This window comes from Marmota flaviventris, chromosome 3, assembly GCF_047511675.1.
Source record: "Marmota flaviventris isolate mMarFla1 chromosome 3, mMarFla1.hap1, whole genome shotgun sequence".
Lineage (NCBI taxonomy): Eukaryota > Metazoa > Chordata > Mammalia > Rodentia > Sciuridae > Marmota > Marmota flaviventris.
The window spans coordinates 124,753,672-124,774,603 of record NC_092500.1 but is presented as its reverse complement, the minus strand read 5'-3'; the positions used below and the strand labels follow the sequence as shown (position 1 = coordinate 124,774,603).

The window sequence follows — 20,932 nt, the reverse complement described above, 5'->3', positions numbered from 1 at the left end:
TGTTGACTTCTAGAACTTTAGCTATCGTTTACCTAGTTTTTGGTAACTTCTAGGTCTTTCTCTTTCTAACCCTGATCCTTAAGTAGCTGCCCTATAAGCACTTTAAAGTCAATTTATCTACAATTGAATTTATGATCTTCCCCAAAAGCTATTTCTCATTCCCTCTTCCCTGTCCTTGTGAATAGCATCTATTCATCTGCCCAATCCCAAACATTGGCCATCATATCAAATCCTTCCCTCTTAATATCCCATATCTTAGCAGTTGGTCACTAAATCTTGATAATTTTATGTCTTTAATCTCTTCCCAGTTCCTCTCCCTTGCTTCCTGTCCTGTCACTTTTTGAGATGCTGAGGATCCAACCCAGAGCCTTGTGCATGCTAGGCAAGCACTCTGCAATTGAGCTACATCCTCAGTGCTGTCCTGTCTCTCTTGCATTTCTTGCCACATGCCTCCTACCTCATCTCCAGAGTGCCAGTCTCTCCTTCCATTCTACCAGCCTACACTGCTGTTAGGGCATTCTTTTTTAGAAGCATAACTGATCATATTCCTCTGCTCAAAACTCTTCAGTAACCTCCCATTATATGAAGAGTAAAGTCTGGACTTGTTAGCCTTGCATTGGAGTCCTTTTATAATCTAACCCTGCACAACACACACACATGCATACGTATTCACTACAGTAGGCAACAGTGAACTGCTGTACACATACAAACCCCCAGCCACCTTCTTCTCTGACCCACTCAGGTCTTCCTACAGCTTTTGCCTTCAGCCTTCTTCCTGTACACAATCTGCACAGTATCCAGCCTTCATCAAATCACCAATATTACCTTATTTCCCTTAAGTGGGACCTACGTCATTTTGGAAGAGGAATGGAAGCCAAATATCACAAAGGTACCGAGTTCTACATTTTATTACAAGTACTTTGGGAGAGGAACAAAAAATAGAAAAAGGAGAAAGCATGAAGGAGAAAAGGACTAGGAGTCTATCAGTGTTAGAGCCATAGTCACAGGGCTGTGTACAAAAGTAATGGCTCTTAGAGGAGGACTCCTAGGGCCTGAGGTTTCACCTTGGAAAACTTCTAGGCCTACAAAGGAATGGGTAAGGGTTGCACCCAAGGGAAAGGCTATAAGGACTATGGGGAGGGGAAGCCATGGGAGGAGATTGGGCAGTTCTTTGCCCCTTTTTCCCTGATACTGCCTCCCAAAGGCAAACTCCCATACTCCCATTGCCTCAGAGGAAGAAGCTTAGTGGGAATGGCCCCTGGGATATAGAAGAGAGACCCTAAAAGAGATCAGGTGTCGGGGGTCAGCTGAGTATCTTCATGGCCTTCCACAGGCCTCAGTTCCAGATTTTGAGGAAGCTGTCCCAGGAACCAGTGGCCACAGCCATCCCATCAGCTGTGACCCCCAGGCAGCTGACCCTGTTGTCATGACCAGAGAGGATGCCTGAGGAGGAGGAAAGGGAATCAGCCATCCTCCCATGTGTCTTGGAAAGTAGTGTGTGTGTGTGTATATGCAGGAACCGTAGATGGGGTAGGCTGGACTCAGCCCCTGAAGGAGACTAAAGAACTGAAAGAGGATTAGCCCTAAGGGGAGGGATTACTCTTGAGGCCAATTCCTCTGTCTAGAACTCAGGTTGGGGGTAGGGTGGGGCAGACAGGGAAAGGTTCAAAGTGTTGTGTGCTATGAGAAAAGCTAGGGTCACCTTGATGGGAATGGGGAAATAGGGAAGGGACACCCTTTTCATCTAGTTCCTTTGTTTATAGATGAAGAAAATGAGGCCCAGAGAGAAGTGACTTGTGCAAAGGGACTTAGACAATAAGCAACCAAATTAGAATTTTGATCCTGACTCTCAGGCCCAAGTTTTTTAGCACCTGGTCTCTCCCAGTTGAAGAAATGAAGTTTATCTGCTTCAACTCTAGGCCAGGCTGATCCAAGACAAGTCCCTAGATTGGGGCTACAGGATGCTCCAGGCACTTCAGATCGTGGTTCTACTCTCTTCCTTGGCTCCCTGAGACTAACCTTCCCTTCAGTGCATGTTCTTAAAGCTTCAGGCACCCAGAATATACTGGACATTCAAGGTCCACAGATGTGGGAGTGGCCAGCAGGGAGCAGCCATGCCACTGGGCAGGGGAGGAGAGGAGACATGGTCCTAAATTGGGAAGAAGGGATGATGGTTTTTTAGGGTAGAGTTATCCAGTAATTAGGGAACAGCCACAGTAGTAATATGGTACCTATAAAGATTGCTGGTAGGAAGGGACAGAACTGGGAAGGAGGGCTGGGGGCTGGGTCCTTACCCACACGCTCACACTTCAAGGCATCCCAGACATTGCAGTTGAAGTCATCATAGCCTGCGAAGAGCAGGCGGCCACTAAGCGAGAAGGCCACAGATGTTATGCCACAGATGATGCTCTCATGGGAGTAGTTGGTCAGTTCTTGGTCTGCCCGCAGGTCAAAGAGGCGACAGGAAGCATCGTCTGAACCTGTGCAGATGGCCTCTCCATTGGGGAAGAACTGAGGGTACGAGTGGGAAAGCAGATGGGACTCAGACTGGAGGCAGCCACTGCCCTCCTGCCTGTTCTCTGGCCCCCACCTGATTGCTCAGGGCAAGCTTTTTCTCTCAGTCCACCTGCCTGTCCCTTCCCTGGCCTGAGGTGAGAAGCAGCCAGAGCTTGGCTATTCACTGCTGAAATTTATCACATGTTGGCTCAGGCACAGCTCCCCCATCACCTTCATTGATCCTTACTACAGTGCTTCAGGCAGGTGTTAGTCCCATGTTGCAGGCAAGAGCACAAGGGCTCTTCTGAGGTCACATAGCTAGAAGGGCTATGGTCGTCACAGATTTTACACAAGTGGGCTGGTTAGGGTGTATAAGAATAGGGCCAGTTCAGCTATATAAAATAAAATGAATCTGATCATGAGGGACTTCACATAAACTCAGAGGGAAAGTATAGAAACTTATTTGTACTCAAGAAAGTATTAATGTCATGGAAGAGAAAGGTGGGTAAATGGTTCTAGTTAGAAACTAAAAGAATGTGATAAGGGGGCTGGGGTTGAGGCTCAGTAGTAGAGCACTCGCCAAACGTGTGAGGCCCTGGGTTCGATCCTCAGCACCACATAAAAATAAATAAATAAAATAAAGGTATTGTGTCCAACTACAACTAAAACAAATATTTTTTTAAAAAAATAATGTGATAGGAAATACATAGGTTTCTGCATTGAATCCTGGACAGAAAAACACATTGCCTTTGAGGACATTTTTTGATTACCAGTTAATTTTTTTTTTTTTTTTTGTAATGGTGATTACACCCAAGGACACTTTACCATTGAGCTACATTCCCCGGGTCTATTTGTTTTTTATTTTAAGTCAGGGTTTTTCACTAAGTTGCTGAGGGTCTCATTAAATTGCTAAGAAACTTGAGATCCTCTCGTCTCAGCCTCCCAAGTCACTGGAATTATAGGCATATGCCACTTGGCTGATAACTGGTTAAATTTGAATGTATACTACAGTATTGTGTCAATGTTGAATTCCTGATTTTAAGAATTATACAGTGGCTACATTAGAGGATGGCCTATTTTTTAGAAGTATTTAAGGGGTAAAGTTGTATGATGTCTGCAACCTACTATCAAAAGACCCAGAGAAAGGACCCTGGGGGTGTGGCTCCATGGTTGCCTAGCATTTACAGGGATTCCTCAATCCCCAGCATCTCAAAACAAAAGTAAACAGAATCAGTAAGAAGTGGGCAGATATCTGGTATGTATGTGTATATATATATATGTGTGTGTGTCTCCAGAAACAGTGATAAGTAAATGTGGCAAAATGTTAACAGTGTGTCTAACTTAAAGGTACCTGGCAATTCTTTTGTTAGTTTAGTTTTTTTTGTGGGGGGGGGAGGGTACTGGAGATTGAACCCAAGAGTGCTTAATCACTGAGCCCTTGAGCTTGATGTGGAGAGACAGGGACTTGCTAAGTTGCTTAGTGACTAAGTTGCTTTATTGAGAAACAGGGACTCGCTAAGTTGCTTAGGCTCTCACTAAGTGGATGAGACTGGCTTTGAACTTGCAATCTTCCTGCCTTAGCCTTCTTTTGTTAGTTTTGTAATTGTCCTATAAGGTGAAATTATTTCAAAGTAAGAAGTAAAAAATAAGGGGCTAAGGGAGCTCTGGGGGAGGCAAGGAATGTATGTTGTGGGGTGAGGTGGTATCGGGAATGGGCACAGGGAGAGGTGCTCACACAGATGGCGTTGATGTCAGACTCGTGGCCAGTGAAAGTCTGACGGCAGGTCCCCTCCCGCACGTCCCAGAGCTTGGCGCTGGCATCACAAGCCCCCGAAATGAAGAGTTTGTAGTCTGGAGACACAGCCAGGCTCATACAGTCACCCGTATGTCCCACAAACACAGTCTTCTGTTGCCCCGTCTCAACATCCCACAGAGCACTGCCAAGAGGGAGGTAAGCTATCACTGAGAGGCCACATGTGCCCCAAACAGGACTGTCTCCCAGGCCCCAGCACCCACAGCATTTGGTCCTCACCACGTGGTGTCCCCTGAGCTGGTCACAATGTTGTTGTCATCCAGGAAGCGACAGCAGGAGAGATAACCTGGAGGTGGTTAGAAGGACAGTGCCCCAGGCTGCAGAGGCACAACCTGCCAGGGGCCTGAACTGAAGAGAGGATCTCTCACTCACCTGTGTGAGCAGAGAGCTCCCGGCTGACCTTGACATTGCCCTCACGGGATTTGAGGTTATAGATGGAGCACATGTTGTCCAGCCCCCCACATGCCACAAAGTTCCCCGATGGGGCGTAGGCACAAGTCATGACCCAGGAGGAGCGCAGTGGGATGGCATGCACCTGCAGAGAGGGCAGATTCAGGCAGAGGTGAGAACTGAGCTGAGCTCCAGGTGCTCAGGGGCAGAGGAGAGTTGGCATAGGAAGATTGTGGTGGTGGAGGTGGATAGGTAGGGCTGGTACCTTGTTGGTGGTGTAGGTGTCCCACACAATCAGCTTCCCGTCTTGCGAGGCACTTACCATCAGCCTAGGGAAAGGGCAACCCATGTCATCTACGCCTCTCTTCCCTGCCTCCCCTTCCCCTCTGGGCTCTTCTCAAGCCTCACTTAGAGTCAGTGGCCCAGTGCATGGCATAGATCTTGGCCAGGTGCCCCCTTAATGTCCGCCGTGTCCGTAGCTGGACTCGTCCTGCCACCTCTAGGCCAGACACCAGCTGCAGAGAAAGGGGGATTAGATATCAGATATCTGACACAGCCACTGATCAATACAAGTTCCTGCTCTAAGGGTAGCCCCCCCTTCTCCCAGCCCTGGCCTTAGAGAAATAAGTCCTTGCCCTGAAGTGATTCAGACTCCTATGGGAGACAGATGCTTGCATGACCAGTAGCCTGTGTTTAGCAACACTTCACCAGACTGCAGGGAGGAAGGAGAGGTTTTTCTAATGTAAATTCTCACACCTTGATCAATTTCAAGCTTCCAAAATGAACTTGGGAAAAGATGTACACAGTTTGCTTTCCCAAGCCTGTAGGCACTTGCTCTCTCACACCACTGCAGCATGGCCATTTCTAACTGGGTACCCAGGTATCACTATGACCCTGCATTTCACCTCCTAAAATTTGAGATTTTAGGCCCCTTGAATGCTAGCCAGCCTCTAGACTTAGACTGGGGCTCCAGAATCAACAGACTCAATTTGCCATTACTTGTTTTGTTATCTTGGTCAAGTTACTTACCCTCTTCCTCAAGGTATAAAATGAGGCATATCATAGCACCTATCTTGCAGAGTTCTCATGAAAATTATATGAAATTATGCACCTAAACAATTTAGCCCAGTGTCTGGCCTACAGTATTTACTATTATTAACATATTTAATCCAATCTAAGATGCCATCAATTCTAAAAAGCACCGTTATTTTATGTCCCACTATGAAAGCAAAAGTGCTATCAATAATAATTGTAGGGCATCATCCAATTGTTGGATACATCTTGCTTTCAGAGATGCCCAAAAAAATTAAGAAATGCATATCTTAGAATTGGTGGAAATCAGTCTTAGATAACCATCAACTAGAATCTATGTGGCCTTCATGATTTGCCAAGCCCTCTCACTTCTTTCATCTCCAGGGCCCAAGAGGGCCTATCATCACTCTTGTTTTTTGGATGAGAATAGGAACAATGTCTGCATCTTCAGCATTTAATATGGTACCTGTCACAGAGCAGGTCTCTCTAAATGTTTGTTGAATGAATTCATTAATGCCTTTCCTTACTCCAAGAACACACTGTACTAAAAAGCCCAGGCACCAGTTTGTTGCTAGTCAGGGAGCTCCTGTCCTCTCCCCTCATGACCTACCCTTGGGGGAATAGGGGAATCTCACCTCTGCCAGGGTAGTGTCAGCACAGGCTTTCCTGGCATCCTGTAGGGAAAGCAGATATCAGGGAAAGCTACAAGCAGGGTGGGGGTCACCATGTGTGAGCCTCAGATGCAGATGGGTATGGGGCTCTGGGTTTTGGGGGAGTCTCAAATGTGAAATCCAAGTTCAGAAAGTCTCTGACCCTTCTAGGTCAGAGGTCTCTGAGGTGTCAAACAGGAGAGAACCCAGCCCTCTTCCCCCAGGCCACACTCCCTCTTATCCTCAGTTTTCTGGGGTCCCTAATGAGAAGGTTCTGGGGTTACTGCAATCTGCTTCTTGAGCTGCTCCGCTTCCTGCCTCAGCTGCTCCATTTCCCCCATGGCGGACAGGTAGAGGGGTAGCTCCGGCTCCTGCCAGGAACATGGGGCAGATTTGGCAGGCCACTTTTCTGTCCTTCACACCCCACCCCAGACTGGGTCCCACTATGGTAAATGGGAAAACTATGGAGAGGGTGCCTGAACCCCTTCCCCAGCTAGATCCTCCCATTTGGAGTCCTATGCCTCCAACCCCAGCCCTTCTTTCAGCCCGTTTTGCGGCCCCCCAACCCCAGAAGGAAGAGCCCCGGCCAGTTCCCTCTTACTTGGGCTCTGGCTGGACCTATCCCAGGTTTCCAGCTCCGGTTCCCAGGCGCTTCCTCACTCCCTCAGCTGCGACGCCTGCCTGTCACCTGCCCCGCTCTGCTGCCAGAGAAGCTGGCCTGGCCTGGCCCTGACTGTGCTGGGTGTGTGTGTGTGGGGGGGGGGACTGACAGGGAAGGGTAGGGCCAATGACAACAACCAACAACTCAGGCAAATGAAATCAGCTGGCAGGGACTGGGGGAGAGGATAGGGAGGGAGGAAGGTGTATGGCTTCTAGAGAGACTTGTGCCCAGCCTGTAGGAGGGGTGGGAGCAGGAATATGGGCTAGAAAGAGGAGTGGCCCCGCACAGCTAGCCTAGAGAGGGAGGAGGGGATGAAAGGGTGCCTCCCTGGTCAGTCTCTGCAGGCAGAGATAAGAGCATCAGGCCCCATGGATCAGAGCAAAGCTGTGAGGATTAAGGGTAGGGTTTGGGAGAGGAGCAGGAGAAGCCATAGTTCCTGTGGCCCCCTCAGCTCTAGCCCCCACCTATGGTCAAGATCTTGGAGTCAGAGCCTGCTCAGAAACCAGGCCAGTAACCAGGATATCAGGGCAATGGACGGACCCACTGTCAACACCCCAAATTGTATTCCCCTGCTGAGGGAGGTGGGGGAAGAGGACAGTGAATCTGGGAGGGTACAGACAGGAGCTGAGATTAGAAGGGACTGATCTGGATAATCCTTCTTCTCGACAAACCCTAACCAGCTGCCCCTGGGCCTGATCCTAGGGAGGGAGAAAGGTACAGGGGATCCAGAGAGAAGGATAGAAAGAATTGCCCTTTCTTTGGGCAGAGGAAGGACTGCAAGAGAGGACAAACCTGTCCCCAGCTCCCAGGATGGGGCATGGCCCCCTCCTTGCCCCCTAGACTTATGGGCCCTGCTGGGACTGTGAAAGCAGAAGCCAGAGGGATCACACCGCCCTATCTCAACCAAGTTCAGGGAGGGAAGATGGGGCTTAGAGTTGGAGGCCCAAGGAACAGCTGTCAGGGGCTTGGGTCCATTTGCATGAGGGAGCAGGTGGCTGAGATTTCCCTGACAAATCACAGGCTCACACAGTCCCAACTCTGAGAGCCCCAAGACAACTGTCTCCTCCCAGGCCAGCCACCACAGAAATTGTGATACACGGGACAGGGCCCTGGCTGAGGATCTTCATGTTCTTTATTGCACAGGCTGGGAGAGAGGGCTGGGTTATCTTCCCTTTATCCTCCTCGCTGAAAGCAGTCACTTTTCTACACTTGCCATTTCTTTTCAGGGAGGCATAGTGTCCTGTGTCTATCCTAGGGCTTCAGGTCCATCAGCTGGGGTCAGGCCTAGTTCTCAGGCCTGATGAGTTCTAGGCTGTCTGTTCAGTGTCCTCTGAGTCCAGTGAGAGATGGCCCTCATGAATCTCCAAGTTGGAGGAGTGCAGGGACAGAGATCTTGCTGTTCTGCTCCTGATGTCACATGGGAGCTTCTCCTGGGTCCTTTCACAAGTTAAGTGGTCACATTCCCAAGAAGCTGGCTCAGCCACTCACAGCTCCTCTCGAACTCGAGGTGGCTTCCCAGTTTTGTCTTGGACCCTCTGAAGCTTCTGACTAGGGGGTTCTGGGGAAGGGTTTCTGCTGGGTATTTCTTCCTCCTCTTCTTCCTCCTCCTCTTCTGACTCCTGCAGCAGTTCTTTGGCTTCTGTCCATTCCTGGGGGATGGGGAAGATAGTCTGACCCCTGCATTTACCTTCCCTGGGCCATCTCAGCCCCATCTCACCCACCTGAGAGCCTCCTCAGTGGCTGCCTGCCCACCCTTCACTCCCCAGGAGAACCACATTCCTTCATACCTCCACTCCTCCTTACCTGCTCCCTGTGCTCAGGTGCCCATGTGTGCCACAATGCTAGAGCACAGCGCCTTCCTCGTGTCACAGCCCACACACCATGGGGATTCTCCCCACCAGAGCTGAAGGCCACAAGGCGTCCACAGCGAGGACGAACCTGAGCCTGGGGGAGAGGGCAGGTTCAGTTTCAGGGATCAGCCCACCCCTCTCAGGGAACATGGCCCTCACTCCCTGGAGCAGGACATGGACAGGGGGTTCAGATGGTCATCACTTTCCCCTCCTCATTTGAGGACTGACTTGGGCAAATGAGAAATGAGCCTCAACTTCAGGAGCAAAAAGGCCAGATTTAGGCTAGGGAAGTTGGGAGCCAAAGGGTAATGTGGCTTCCACTGAGAGTTTCCTGTTGGTTCCTTCCCCTGGTGCTCTGATCATTCCTGCCCAATCCCTGGAGCCCGGGGTATAAAGATATCAGAGGATATGCATAAGGGTACCAGACTTGGGACAGAAGGAGATAGGACTTTGGAAGGCATTTTTCCATCCTGCAAGAAAGGCCTGGATTATAGGTGGGTAAGGAAGGAAGAAGGTGATTAGACAAGAATTAAAAGCCTCTCTTTTCTTACCCATTTCTAGGTGTCTACCTAGAAATTTCCATGACCTAGGAATAGGGGGATAATTCCACCTAACATTCATTCAATCATTATTTGGCAATGCCAGAAATGGAACCTAGGGCCTTCTGCATGGTAAGCAATCACTCTACCACTGAGCTATGTCTTAACATTCACAAATTGCTTATTAGTACTAGCCACTAGCTCATTCTTTTAGATATATTATCTAAATCACTTCTTATAATCACCCTTAAAATAGGTACAATCAGGTGGGGTATAGTTCAGTAGTAGAGCACTTGACTAATTCCCACAAAACCCTGGGTTCCATCCCCAGCACTGCAAAATAAGTAAATAAATACACTTTTTTTTTTTTTTTTTTTTTTTTTTTGTGGTGCTGAGGATTGAACCCAGGGCCTTGGGCATGTAAGGCAAGCACTCTACCAACTGAGCAATATCCCCAGCCTCAAATAAATCCAATTTATATACATATTCTGTACCAGGGATTTAACCCAAGGGCACTTAGCCACTGAGCCACATCCCCAGCCCTTATATGTTTTATTTTGAGACAGAGTCTCACTAAGTGATTTAGAGTCTTGCCAAGTTGCTGAGGCTGGCTTTGAACCTGTGAACCTCCTGCTTCAGCCTCTGAGCTGCTGATACTATAGGCATGCATCACAAAGCCTGGTTGTAATAAAAATTTTAAAAATAAAGTAGGAACTATTACTATCACCTCCATTTAGGAAATGAACCTCAGAAAAATTAAAAACCAAAATCTAGGTCTGGGGCTGTAGCTCAGTGGCAGAACACTTTGCCTAGAATGTGTGAGGCACTGGGTTCAATCCTTAGCACCACATAAAAATATATAAATAAAGTAAGGGCATCTGTCCATGTCCATCTACAACTACAAAACAATTTAAGGCTGGGGGTGTGATTCAGTGGTTGACACCCTTGGGTTCAATCCCCAGTACCAAAATAATAATAATAAAATTATTTTTTAAAAATCTGAACTCTAGTCCAGGTGGCCCAACATTGTGCTACTAACTACCATGCTTGTCTTGCTATGGGGAGAAAGGACTACTTTAATTTTTTCAAATCTCTAGGGACATGGAGTTCTTTTGTTTGTTCGTTTGTACTGAGGACTGAACACAGGGGTGCTTTACCACTGTGCTACATCCCCAGCCCTTTTTTGTTTTTTGAGGCAGAGTCTCACCGAGTTCCTGAGGCTGGCCTTGAACTTGCGATCTTCCTGCCTCAACTTTCTTAGTCTTTGGGATTATAGGTGTACATTATAGTTGGGTAGCTGCTCTACCCAGCTGGGACATGGGGTTCTGGAGGGACCCCGGTAGATTGTGCTTTACTCACATTCCTTTTTTTTGTGTGTGATATTCTCTATGTTGCCCAGGCTGTTCTCCAACTCCTGGTCTCAAGTGATCCTAAAGTGAGCCTCTTGAGCAGCTAGAACTATAAGTCTGCACCACTACACCTGGCTATATTCACCCTCTTTTAGGGGGTACAGAAAACCCTGAAGGCAAGGCCTGGGGAGCTAATTAGAGATTTGCTGGGGGCACTCAATCAACCTCTGTCAGGAGCCGTGACATGAACACAGCCAAGTGGCCAGGAAGTGTGCAGCAGCGGGGAGAGAAAGGGTTAAGGTGGCCCCAGCCATTTCCATGCATTTGCCTCTGGGAACCTTCTGTTTTGAATCTGACCCCACAGGTGTGACCTCTGCAACACCCACTCCCCCACCTCCCCACCCCCTTAACCCTCATCCCACCATACATATACACCTACCGTGACTGTAAGGGCATTAGGCTGTGTGAAGAATAAGTCACCACCCTGGAAGTCATCATTGAGGTAGAGGAGTCCACTGCAGAACAAAGAGGACAGAAGGCAGTGAGACTCCCACCCACGCCCAGGCCTGCTGTGGGATGACCTTTGTGTGCCCACCTGCCTGTTCCCTAGAGGGGCTTCCCACCTATAGTCTCGATAGGTGTAGGCTGGGGGCTCCCGCCAGCAGTCTCCAGTGTCAGGGTCCAGGACACAATTGTCTGCATGCACTGGGTGACTCAGGTCCATGCGCTGCTCTTGCTCTCCTAGGATACGAAGGGATCTGGTGAATGCTCCTGTGCTCCTGCCATTCACCACCCCATGGACTCACACTACCCACACGTATCCTACAGCTCCTGCGATCACTTTGGGTGGAGAAGCCATCCCCCACCTGGGCAGGGGAATTGGGGTCTTTATAAAATGAAGACAGAAACCCATGCAAGTTGGGGGTGCTGAGAATGTTCGGGACCCAACAGGGACCTGAGAGTGGGGAGAGTGGATGTCCCTGGCAGTTACCTTCTATGGCACTACGGCACACCAGGTGGGTGAAGGAAAGATGGAGGGGCCGTTCTGGGGAGAAGTAGGCTTGCGTCAAGGTCCGCACACGCTCGCTCACCTCTAGAAGCAGCTTGGCACCCTGACTGCCCACAATCCCAGCCCGGGCCAGCTGCAGCAGCAAAAGGATAATAAAGGAAGGAAGCAATGAATGGTGGTCCCAGCCCTAGTCCCTGGTTAATCTCCACTGTTTTCCACCCATGGGTTTGGAGTCTCAGCAATCATCTCTGTCCATCAACCCCAACTGCTCATTCCATTAGCTCTGTGGCAACACCCCAGGTCCCCAGGTCTTGGAACATCCTCTTTCTCAACTCTCAGCCTAGGACTCTGGTAGTCTTGGTCCCAGGAGAGTTCTTCTACAAAGCCCAAGCTCAGGTGCCCAGCATCCTGCATACCCTCTTCTCCAGTCTTCTCCAGAGCCATGGGTGCCTCTGCTCACCTGTGCAGCCTTGAGTACTGTGAGTCCCTCAAAGTGTTCATGGGGGGTGTGAGGGGAGCGGCGACCACGATAGCCAGACCTGGCTCCAGCCCCAGCTGCCTCCTAGACAGAGAGGGAACTCATTGTAGATTCACTTTCCCCAGCCCACCCACTGTCAATAAGGCTCCAGGCCTTCCCTCTGGTCTTCCCACTGCCCGTAAGAGGCTAGAGGTCCTTGTTCCCTGTGGCTCCTTTTCCTGAGCTGCTGCCCTTTTCCAGAGAATGATATCACCATGGTTGTCTGGAATGTCATTTCCTGGCAAAGGTCTGAAATCCCACTTTCCAAGGGAACTATGTGTGCCCAGAACTCTGGAGAACTCCCTACAGTAGAGAAGGGGCCTCTGAGAAGGTGAGGATAGCTGGAGAGAAGCAGAGCTGTGGACTGAGGCAGGAAAGGCTTGGCCATTCATCCCTGATTGGCCGAGAATAGAGAGGTCTTCCTGGAAGTGGAATCCTAATAGGAAGTCTGAAGACTAGGTCCTAGGAGGAAACTGAGTTTGGTGGAAGACAGCCTGACCGCTTCCCATTTGATATTTTTTTTGGAGAACCTATGATCTCTATGTCTTCATTGCTTCTTGATCTTGAGTGCTAATTACCCAACTGCCATTCAGCACATCATCTACAGGTCACCCACTATTTGGTTGTCCATAACTGGGTTGTTCACTTTCTGACATCTGTTTTTCTGTTTTCTTTTTGGATCTCAGTTTAAGTACCACAACCACATTACTCCAGCATACAAATCTCATTTCTGTGAGACCACCTAGTTACCCAACCTTCTATTTTATTTGTTGGTGCTAGGGATGGAACCCAGGGCCTCATGCCTGCTAGGCAAGTGATCTTCCACTGAGCTACATCCCCAGCCCAAACCTTCTTTTTTGTACTGGGAATTGAACCCAGGGAGCTTTACCACTGAGCCACATCCTTTTTCCTTTTTTATTTTAAGACAGGGTCTTGCTGGATGCAGTGGCACATGCCTGTAATCCCAGCAGCTCAGGAGGATCTAGAGTTCAAGCCAGACACAGCAACTTAGCAAGACCGTATCTCAAAAAAAAAAAAAATTAAAAAGAAAAGGAAAATAATCACAATAAATAAATAAAATAGTAAAAATGGCTGGGGATAGGGTTCAGTGGTGTAGTGCCCCTGGGATCAATCCCTGGTACCAAGAAAAGGAAAAAAAGAGGGTCTTGTTAAGTTGCTGAGGCTGGTCTCAAACATACAATTCTCCCAACTCAGCTTCCTGAGTTGTTGGGATTAAAGGAATGTGCCACGATGTCTGATTCAAACCTTCTATTTTTATATTTATTCATTCAACACTTTTATACTGAGCACCTACTATGTATCAGTCACTATTCTAGACATTGGGGACAGAAATGGGAATAAGAAAAGGTCCCTGCTCTTATAAGATTTCTATTTTGAGATAACAAATAAGTAAGTAAATAAACAAACCAAAAAATTCAGGACATGATTAGTGCTATGAAGAAAATTAAAACAGAGTTACAACATTGAGATTTCTTAGGCAGGGGTTGACAGCTAATTGAAGAGGTGGCATCTAAATTGAAATCGAATAATGAAAAGGAACTACTTGAGTGTCTGAAGGAAAATTTTCCAAAGGAAACAGCAAATGAAAAGGTCCTGAGGCCAGAATGAGTTAAATGTGATCAAGAATAGAAAGAAGGTCTGATACTTGACAATTATCTTTGACTCATTCGTCTCTCTACCTTGCACACAAATATGGTCCTTAACTTCTCTATAGTTGATGTTCTGAACATTTCTCACCTTTTCTCTCTTTATTCCCTTGAAATGAAGACCTAAGGCAGTGGCACTTGACTCACTCCAGAAGTTTCCATAGTTTTTCTCCCATTGCATTCTACACACTGCCACTAGAGAGCTCTACTGATTCTACAAAATGCTGATGCTAGAACCTGCACTTGGAAGTTCTATGGGAACACTGAAGTCAACCTCTGAAATCCTTTAGCAGCTGTCCGCCAGCCAACAATAAAGTCCAAACTCCCTGCTAGGGGGCAAAAGGCCCTCACTGTCCCTGGGTCTTCACTTTTGGCTCTCTCCCTCTTCTCTTACCACCTCTTGATAATATATAGCCTGACAATGGCAACAGCTAGCACTGCTCTTTCTCTTTCTTTTTTTTTTTTTTTTTTTTTTTTTTGAGGGATTGAGCCCCCAGCACTTAACCACTGAGTTGCATTTCCAACCCTTTTTAGGCTTTATTTTGAGACAGGGTCTTGCTAAGTTGCAGAGGCTGGCCTTGAACTCAAAATCCTCCTGCCTCAGCCTCCTAAGTAGCTGGGAGTGTACCACTACACTGGGCTGCCTTTGTGTTTTTCTTTTGTTCTTCCTATCAATTTCTGACAAAATTCATTTTTAAAGAATATCCATCCCATATCAGTGGTGCCTTTTCCACTGAAGAGGCAGTGGCTAGTACAGTCCCCAGTTGAGAATTAGGATAAGCCAAAGAAGGGATGGGGCAGGCCAAGGGCAAGGGAGCAGGAAGCTGTGACTAAGATCCCTAACCAGCAGGCTGCACTCATGGGTCTTTCTACCTTGGCCAGCTGTAGCAATACCCCACACTCAGCTGGAGTGAGCAGCCCATCCAACACTGCTCTCTCTGATCCGTTCAGCTGCCTGGCATCCTGGGTCAGAGTCACTCCTTCCAGGAGAAGGACATCTGCAAGGAAAGAGACAGGGCACTGGTCATTGAGGATCTCTGAGGGGCAAGCCCAGCAGCAGCTGGCAGCCCCCAGACCCTCCAGCTCCTGTCTCCTACAACCATAAGGAACTCACCCTTCCAGTAGGTCAAGGGCTTTGTCTGTGGAGGCTCATGGTCCCAAGGCCTCTTCTCTTGATCCTCTCTCAGGGGTGAGAAACATGCTCAGTGGATGCACAGGACAGTCCAGACCCAGCCTCCCAGCACCCCTTTTATCTCCTTCCAGCCAAGACCAGGTGCCTCCCACCCCAGAGCATCTCCTACCTGAGCTTCTCTCTAAGTGCCTCAGGGATGAGAGCTTCTGGGGTCCAAGGATCCTGTGACAGTCAAGAAAAGTGCTATCACCAAACAAGTCCAGCCCCTGGGATCCCTGCAATCAATCCAAGCTATCACATTAAGCTCCTCCTGTTTCCGGAGGAGAAGGCAGAAGTAGAAAAAGCCCTGATCTCAATGTAAGGGCTATCTAATGTAGTACCCTGGGCATTAGACCAGACTCTATAGCAATAAAAACAATTTAACAGCACTTGCTATCTGTAAGGTACCCTAAGAGCTTTATACATGGAAGTGGAACTTAGGATTCACAATAATTTTATGAAACAAATTGTGCTAATGGGCCCCTCTTGTCGTGGGCCCTGAGACACAGAGAGGTCAAGTAATATGCTTAAGATCATACAGCTAGTAGGATTTAAACCAGCTTCACTGCCCTTGCTTTTATCTAGGAGTTCTAAGAGGAAGCAAGGAACATTGTTGTGACTCGGGGCTATAGTTGTGCTATTGACATCACTGAGGCCAGGCAAGGTGCTGAACCCCCTATAATGCACAGAACTGCTTCCTTCCTGATCCCCAACAAAGAATTATTAGAGCTAAAATCTCTTCCTTTCCTCTGGTGCTGTGGATTGAATCCAGGGCCTTGTACACAAGTACTCTATTACTGAGCTACATTCCAGTCCTCAAAAAGTCAATAGAGAGCCAGATGTGGTGGCGCATGCCTATAATCCCAGCAGCTCAGTAGGCTGAGGCAGGAAGATTGCAAGTTCAAAGCCAGCCTCAGCAACAGCGAGGCACTAAGCAACTCAGTGAGACCCTGACTCTAAACAAAAAAATACAAAAAAGGACTGGAGATGTAGCTCAGTGGTTGAGTGCCCCTGAGTTCAATCCTTGGTACCAAAGGGAAAAAAAAAAATCAATAGAGAACTGCGCTCTATGGTAACATACCAGCCATAGATAACCTCTGCCCTTCACTATCCCTTCATAATGACAAGGAGGGCAAGGTAAGTGGCAGCAATGGCACTCTGTGCTTTATATCATATGACAGGGCTTCAACAGCCCTCTGGGACAGGTGTGATCATTCAGTTTACAGGTAAGGAAACTGAGGCCACAGCAAGTTGAGGTTCAGAGCCTGTGGCCGAGGAAGGACTGACATTTAGCCTGGCATGACCCCAAAGCTGCCCTTAACTACAGGCTCGCTGCCTCTGTCCCTGGGAAAGTAGGATGACAGCCTTTTCCTAGCCTCCTGGGGCTACGGAAAAGTGGAAGACTGTTGCAAACAGAAGTGACATATAAATGTAGGCCATTACTGCTCCTTCCCTCCTGGGCAGCATCACGGGGTGGGCTGGATGGGAAAACAGCATTACTCACAGGATCCTTGAAGCTGGTGCCCAGGTGCTCCATGGCATAGTACAGCTGCCTTTTCTCCCCCAGAGATCGAAGGATGAAGCGCTGGATGTCCTGAGGTGGGTAGAGGAGGACAAGAAGAAGGGAAGTAAAGGCCTGGACACTCCTTGAGCCCTTCACTGCTCCTTCTGGTTATGGGTTCAACTTTCCTTCCTCAGTGACTTCAGAGGTCTGGGCTCAAACTGGAAAGGAGTGTGTGTGTGTAAGAGAGAGAGAGAGAGAGAGAGAAGGCAAGGCAGGCAGGAGTGAGGAATGAAGTTAAGGGAAGAGTATGGGGGGAGCTAGACTCCAAAGCAGTCTGAAGTGGGGAGCAGGGAGTTGAAGCAGAAGTCAGATGTTGGACTTGAGGTTCCCACTGGTGGCTAGAGCACTTGGGTAAGAGGCCAGGATGGAGTGTCCAGGTTACTTCTTAGGTCTATTTGTTTGATCTAGGGCTGCCACGTAGGGTAAGTGCAGGGAAGGGAGTTACCTCTCTTGGTCCAAGCCCAGGTCTTGGCTCTCCCAGCTGAGCCTGATACTGGGCTAGAGCTTTCTTGGCAGCCTCATCCTCTGGGTAGAAGAGCAGGACACTCAGGACATTTTCCATGGCTTGAGTCAGATTCCCCACTGAAGATGGAGGAATGGGGGAGGGGAACAGAGACTGAGGACAACAATGACCCTTGGGCAGGGCAAACAAGACACATAGATAGAGACAGAGCTATAGAAGGTGGTCTCCCAGGACCATCTGAACAAATCCAAGAGTCCCCAGTCTGTCTGGCAAATATACCCACCTATCATTTCTTTCAGAAACTTACCCAAACATACCTTTGCTGGCAGAGTTCAAAGAAGAGGAAGAAAGGAGAGAGAGCAAAGGGAGGTGAGAGGAAGCAAGGGTAGAAGGAGCCCTCTGAACCATCTCCTGAGCTTTTCATGAAGACACCAAAGAAGGAGAGCAAATTAAGAGTCTTCCTCCTGAAGTGATGGTCCCTATGGCCCCTGACAGTAAAACTATAGATCCAGAGACAGATGGGAGGGAGAGATGGGGCTCAGGATATCATCGGAGACAAATCTTCACTCTTGTCTATTTCCAACCCCACTCACTCCCAGGGCCTACCCTTCCCCAACTGACCCTGAGCATGGGCTTCATGCAGATGTCTCAGCTGACTAGGAAGGAAGTCGTGGACAGGGAAACTTCGACCAGGACGTGTGGCTATGTCTGCTACACAACGCTGCCGGCACTGCAGGACCCGAATCCAGTGTCCTGAGGAAGACATGTGAGCCATTTGGCTTGTGCCTGCTACTCCTTGGCATCCAGCCCCTCCTATACTCAAACAGTCCCCTCCCGTTACCTGCAATGGCCTCATAGAGGCCCTCCTGGCTTCTGGCCCCTTCCTCCTCCTCTTCTACTTCCTCCTGCTCCTCAGGCCCCTCACAGTTAGACCTGCAGCTCTCCATCTGAGCCAAGCTGCCCTGCAGGGCCTCCTCCAGCCTGGGCAGCGCCAGTTCTGCTTCCTGGCGTTCCAGTAGCTCCAGACCATAGTCATAGGCTGCCTGTGTGGAAGAGGAGCAGTCACCTGAGATTCTGGGGGAAGAGGGATACCAAACAAGATTGGGAGGTAGAAAGAAGGAGAGGCATACTGATCTCATTTGGGGAATGTACTCCCTATCCAACTGAACCTTGGGGAAGAACAGTCATAGCCTCAGAATCAAAATATTAGAACATCAGACATTAGTGACCACCAAGGAGGGAAACTAAATTCTTGGGAAGGACTCTCTATCCAGGGCCACTAATAACCATTATCCAGATCATCTGATGCCCACACTGCACTGGGCCACAATGCAGTGCGGCTTGTGTATCCAGGCAGTCAAAAGTCTGTGGCAAAACAGAGGTGGTGCTGAGGGTCTCACCCAGTGTGGGGGTGTCTCCAGGTCCCGGAAGCTTTGGGGCCGAACCCCAGACATTCGTCTGTACTTAGCCATGTCCTCCCTCATCTGTAGGTGTGTTGGGTTTGCTACAAAGAAGGTGTGTGCTGTAGCTGCTGCCAGATCCAACTTCTTCAGCTGAGAAGACAGAGGAATGGGGATATCAGAGCCCATAAGTGGAGGTGTCAGACCACTGTCCCCTGGCCAGCCTCCCTACCCCAGACACATACTCTGGGACTGCCTAAGAGCCTTATGAAACTCTGGCCCATCCCAGTTGCCCCACCTCCCAACCTATAGACCCCCAGAAACCAGAATGTTGAGGCTCTCAGGAGACTTTTAAAGAAAAGGGGGTCTGAAAACTTTGAAGTAGGTGGGATGTAGACAGAGAGGACTTGGTCTCAGTTTAGGCGACAAGGTAGAGACCTGAGCCATTAGCAAAATCCGCAGGTCTCTAGGACCCTGAGCTGAGGTGTGTGGAACCAACGCCCCCGCCTCCCCCCAGCCACGTAGGCAATAGCTACTGTCCTGGTGGCTGCTGAGCAGTGTCCACTGGCAGGGCCCCAGAGGCCGACTTTAGGGGCCCTCAGTCTTGCCTCTCTTTTCTAACCTTTATGAAGCTCCCTCCTACTCCCAGGAAACACACTCAATCTACCCCCACCGCCACCAAACACACACGCATATTCACATTTCCCATCCTTTGGCCGGTTTCGCCCCCACGCCCTCTGCTTTTCATTTCTAGAAGAGGCGCTCTCACCCCATGTAGGTCTCAATAAGGCCTACTAAACTAAAATATCAGACCTCTTTCCTCTATCTTCGATCCACTCCCATCCCACCTCATGACCTCTCCACCTTCAATCCAACTTGGCTCCCACACTTCCTTGGCTGTCCTGGGACCTTCACTAGTCCTTGCCCTAGTTTTGACGGGACCTACTCAAAGGTAGAAGTCCATCCCACCCAGAGTTACAGCAGCTAGCAATCCGCTCTCTTCTGGTCAGCTCCAAGTAGGACAGAAGGGGTAGGACCCTCGCGGCTCCCGCACCTGGTAGTAGGCCCTCTGCAGGTAGTTGTAGGGTTCCCGACGGCGAAAGGCGTCCCGGAGCGTACTCCCCACGCGGAACCGCGCCGCGCCCCCGGGGCCCAACCTCCGTGCAGAGCACTGGGTCAGGCACTCAGCGCGGCGGAGCGCGGCGCGGAGGAGCAGCGGCTCCCAGGACTCCAGTGCCCGTTCCTGCCCGGAATCAGGCTCTGGGGCGCCGAGAAGCTGGGCGGGGAGCGCGGCACTCGGCTCCGCAGCACAGCTAGCCCCACAGTCTCGCCGCGCGCGGCCCAGAGCCGCCTGGCTTCGCAGCGCCTCCCGCAGCAGTGCCACAGCCGGCGCCCAAGCCCCGGCCGCGTAGGCGCGCAGCCCATCCGCGTAGAGCAAGTCGGGGGCCTGGGGAGGCGCCCCCGGGACGAGCGGGGCCAGGCCGGGGGGCTCGGAGGACCCCGGGGGAGGTAGCAGCAGCAGTAGCAGCAGCAGCCGGAGGAGCCGAAGCATGGTGCCAGAGCCGCCGGCAGCCGTGAGGGAGGGAGAGGAAAGGGGGAAAGGAGGGAGGGGAAGGAATGAGAGATGGAGAGGAGGAGGGAGAGGAAGAGAGAAGGAATATGTGAGGCCAAAGAGACCTGACGGGGCCTTGAGGGAGGCCAATAAGAGATGGAGAGAGAAGTCAGAGAGAGCCAAGTGAGCAGTGGGGGAACAGGTCTTTAAGACTAGTGGGGCTAGTGTGGGTGAAAAAGGGAAAATGGAGAGAGAACAGAATGAGGGGAACTGGCGCCGGTTGGAGGACCCGGTGATGCCATGCTTGTGGCCCAGAGTGTGGAGGGTACTTGGAGCTGTGTTCTCCTCAGTTCTTGTGTCCAGGAAAAGGAGTGTGAACACCTCCCACACTCTCATGTACAAATCCACCCCTTTGGAGAAAAAGCTTTAGAATGCAGTCTGGAGGAGGGTAACTCCAACCTAGGATACCAACTCAGGCCCCAAACCTTTATTGCTCAGACGGTGAGTCCCTGGATGGATTTGGGGGAAACAGGCAGGTTGGGGCATTGGGGATGAACCCACACTCTAAAACCACCTTCACAAATCTAAGATCCCTTACACCCCCAGACCAACAAACTCAAGCGTCTCTCTCAGTGCTCCAGCACCATATGTTAGTGCTTTTCTCTGCTAGGACTGCATGTTGGAGTTTGTGTGATGATTTCTCCATGTGTCTTTCTGTGCCTCTGACCCCTGCTACTGCACTCCATGCCCCACTCCACCCCCAACTTCCGACTATACCCTTTGCCACCACAGTACACGGGACACTGAAG

General features: G+C 49.7%; 2 protein-coding genes across 3 annotated transcripts; both read right to left on the bottom strand.

Moving 5' to 3' along the window:
- Positions 1–1,336: 1,336 nt before the first annotated feature.
- Gnb3 (G protein subunit beta 3) lies at positions 1,337–6,722 on the bottom strand. Of its 2 annotated transcripts, none has more exons than XM_027951145.2 (9): positions 6,666–6,722; positions 6,367–6,405; positions 5,108–5,214; positions 4,965–5,028; positions 4,682–4,844; positions 4,529–4,595; positions 4,232–4,433; positions 2,295–2,511; positions 1,337–1,443 (listed from the first exon to the last, which is right to left on the bottom strand). In XM_027951145.2, the coding sequence occupies exons 1-9, from the start codon at positions 6,720–6,722 to the stop codon at positions 1,337–1,339; spliced, it is 1,023 nt and encodes a 340-aa protein (XP_027806946.1). The 2 variants fall into 2 exon arrangements, with proteins under 2 accessions (XP_027806946.1, XP_027806947.1); XM_027951146.2 differs by having other exon boundaries at positions 4,532–4,595.
- Positions 6,723–8,162: 1,440 nt separating this feature from the next.
- On the bottom strand, positions 8,163–20,134 carry P3h3 (prolyl 3-hydroxylase 3). Its single transcript, XM_027951244.2, has 15 exons — positions 19,626–20,134; positions 18,572–18,724; positions 18,013–18,214; positions 17,793–17,924; positions 17,154–17,290; positions 16,649–16,738; positions 15,275–15,327; positions 15,088–15,155; positions 14,847–14,971; positions 12,250–12,351; positions 11,772–11,922; positions 11,404–11,521; positions 11,220–11,295; positions 8,846–8,986; positions 8,163–8,691 (listed from the first exon to the last, which is right to left on the bottom strand). The coding sequence occupies exons 1-15, from the start codon at positions 20,121–20,123 to the stop codon at positions 8,527–8,529; spliced, it is 2,211 nt and encodes a 736-aa protein (XP_027807045.2). The 5' UTR covers positions 20,124–20,134; the 3' UTR covers positions 8,163–8,526.
- Positions 20,135–20,932: the final 798 nt, after the last annotated feature.

Coding starts and splice junctions, on each gene's coding strand:
- P3h3 (XM_027951244.2), bottom strand. CDS start 20,123: ATGCTTCGGCTCCTCCGGCTGCTGCTGCTACTGCTGCTGCTACCTCCC. Junction 11,296..11,403: donor TACACCTATCGAGACTATAG/GTGGGAAGCCCC, acceptor TTTGTTCTGCAG/TGGACTCCTCTACCTCAATG. Junction 8,692..8,845: donor CACCTGAGCACAGGGAGCAG/GTAAGGAGGAGT, acceptor CCCATCCCCCAG/GAATGGACAGAAGCCAAAGA.
- Gnb3 (XM_027951145.2), bottom strand. CDS start 6,722: ATGGGGGAAATGGAGCAGCTGAGGCAGGAAGCGGAGCAGCTCAAGAAG. Junction 4,845..4,964: donor ACACCTACACCACCAACAAG/GTACCAGCCCTA, acceptor CCCTCTCTGCAG/GTGCATGCCATCCCACTGCG. Junction 4,596..4,681: donor GGAGCTCTCTGCTCACACAG/GTGAGTGAGAGA, acceptor AACCACCTCCAG/GTTATCTCTCCTGCTGTCGC.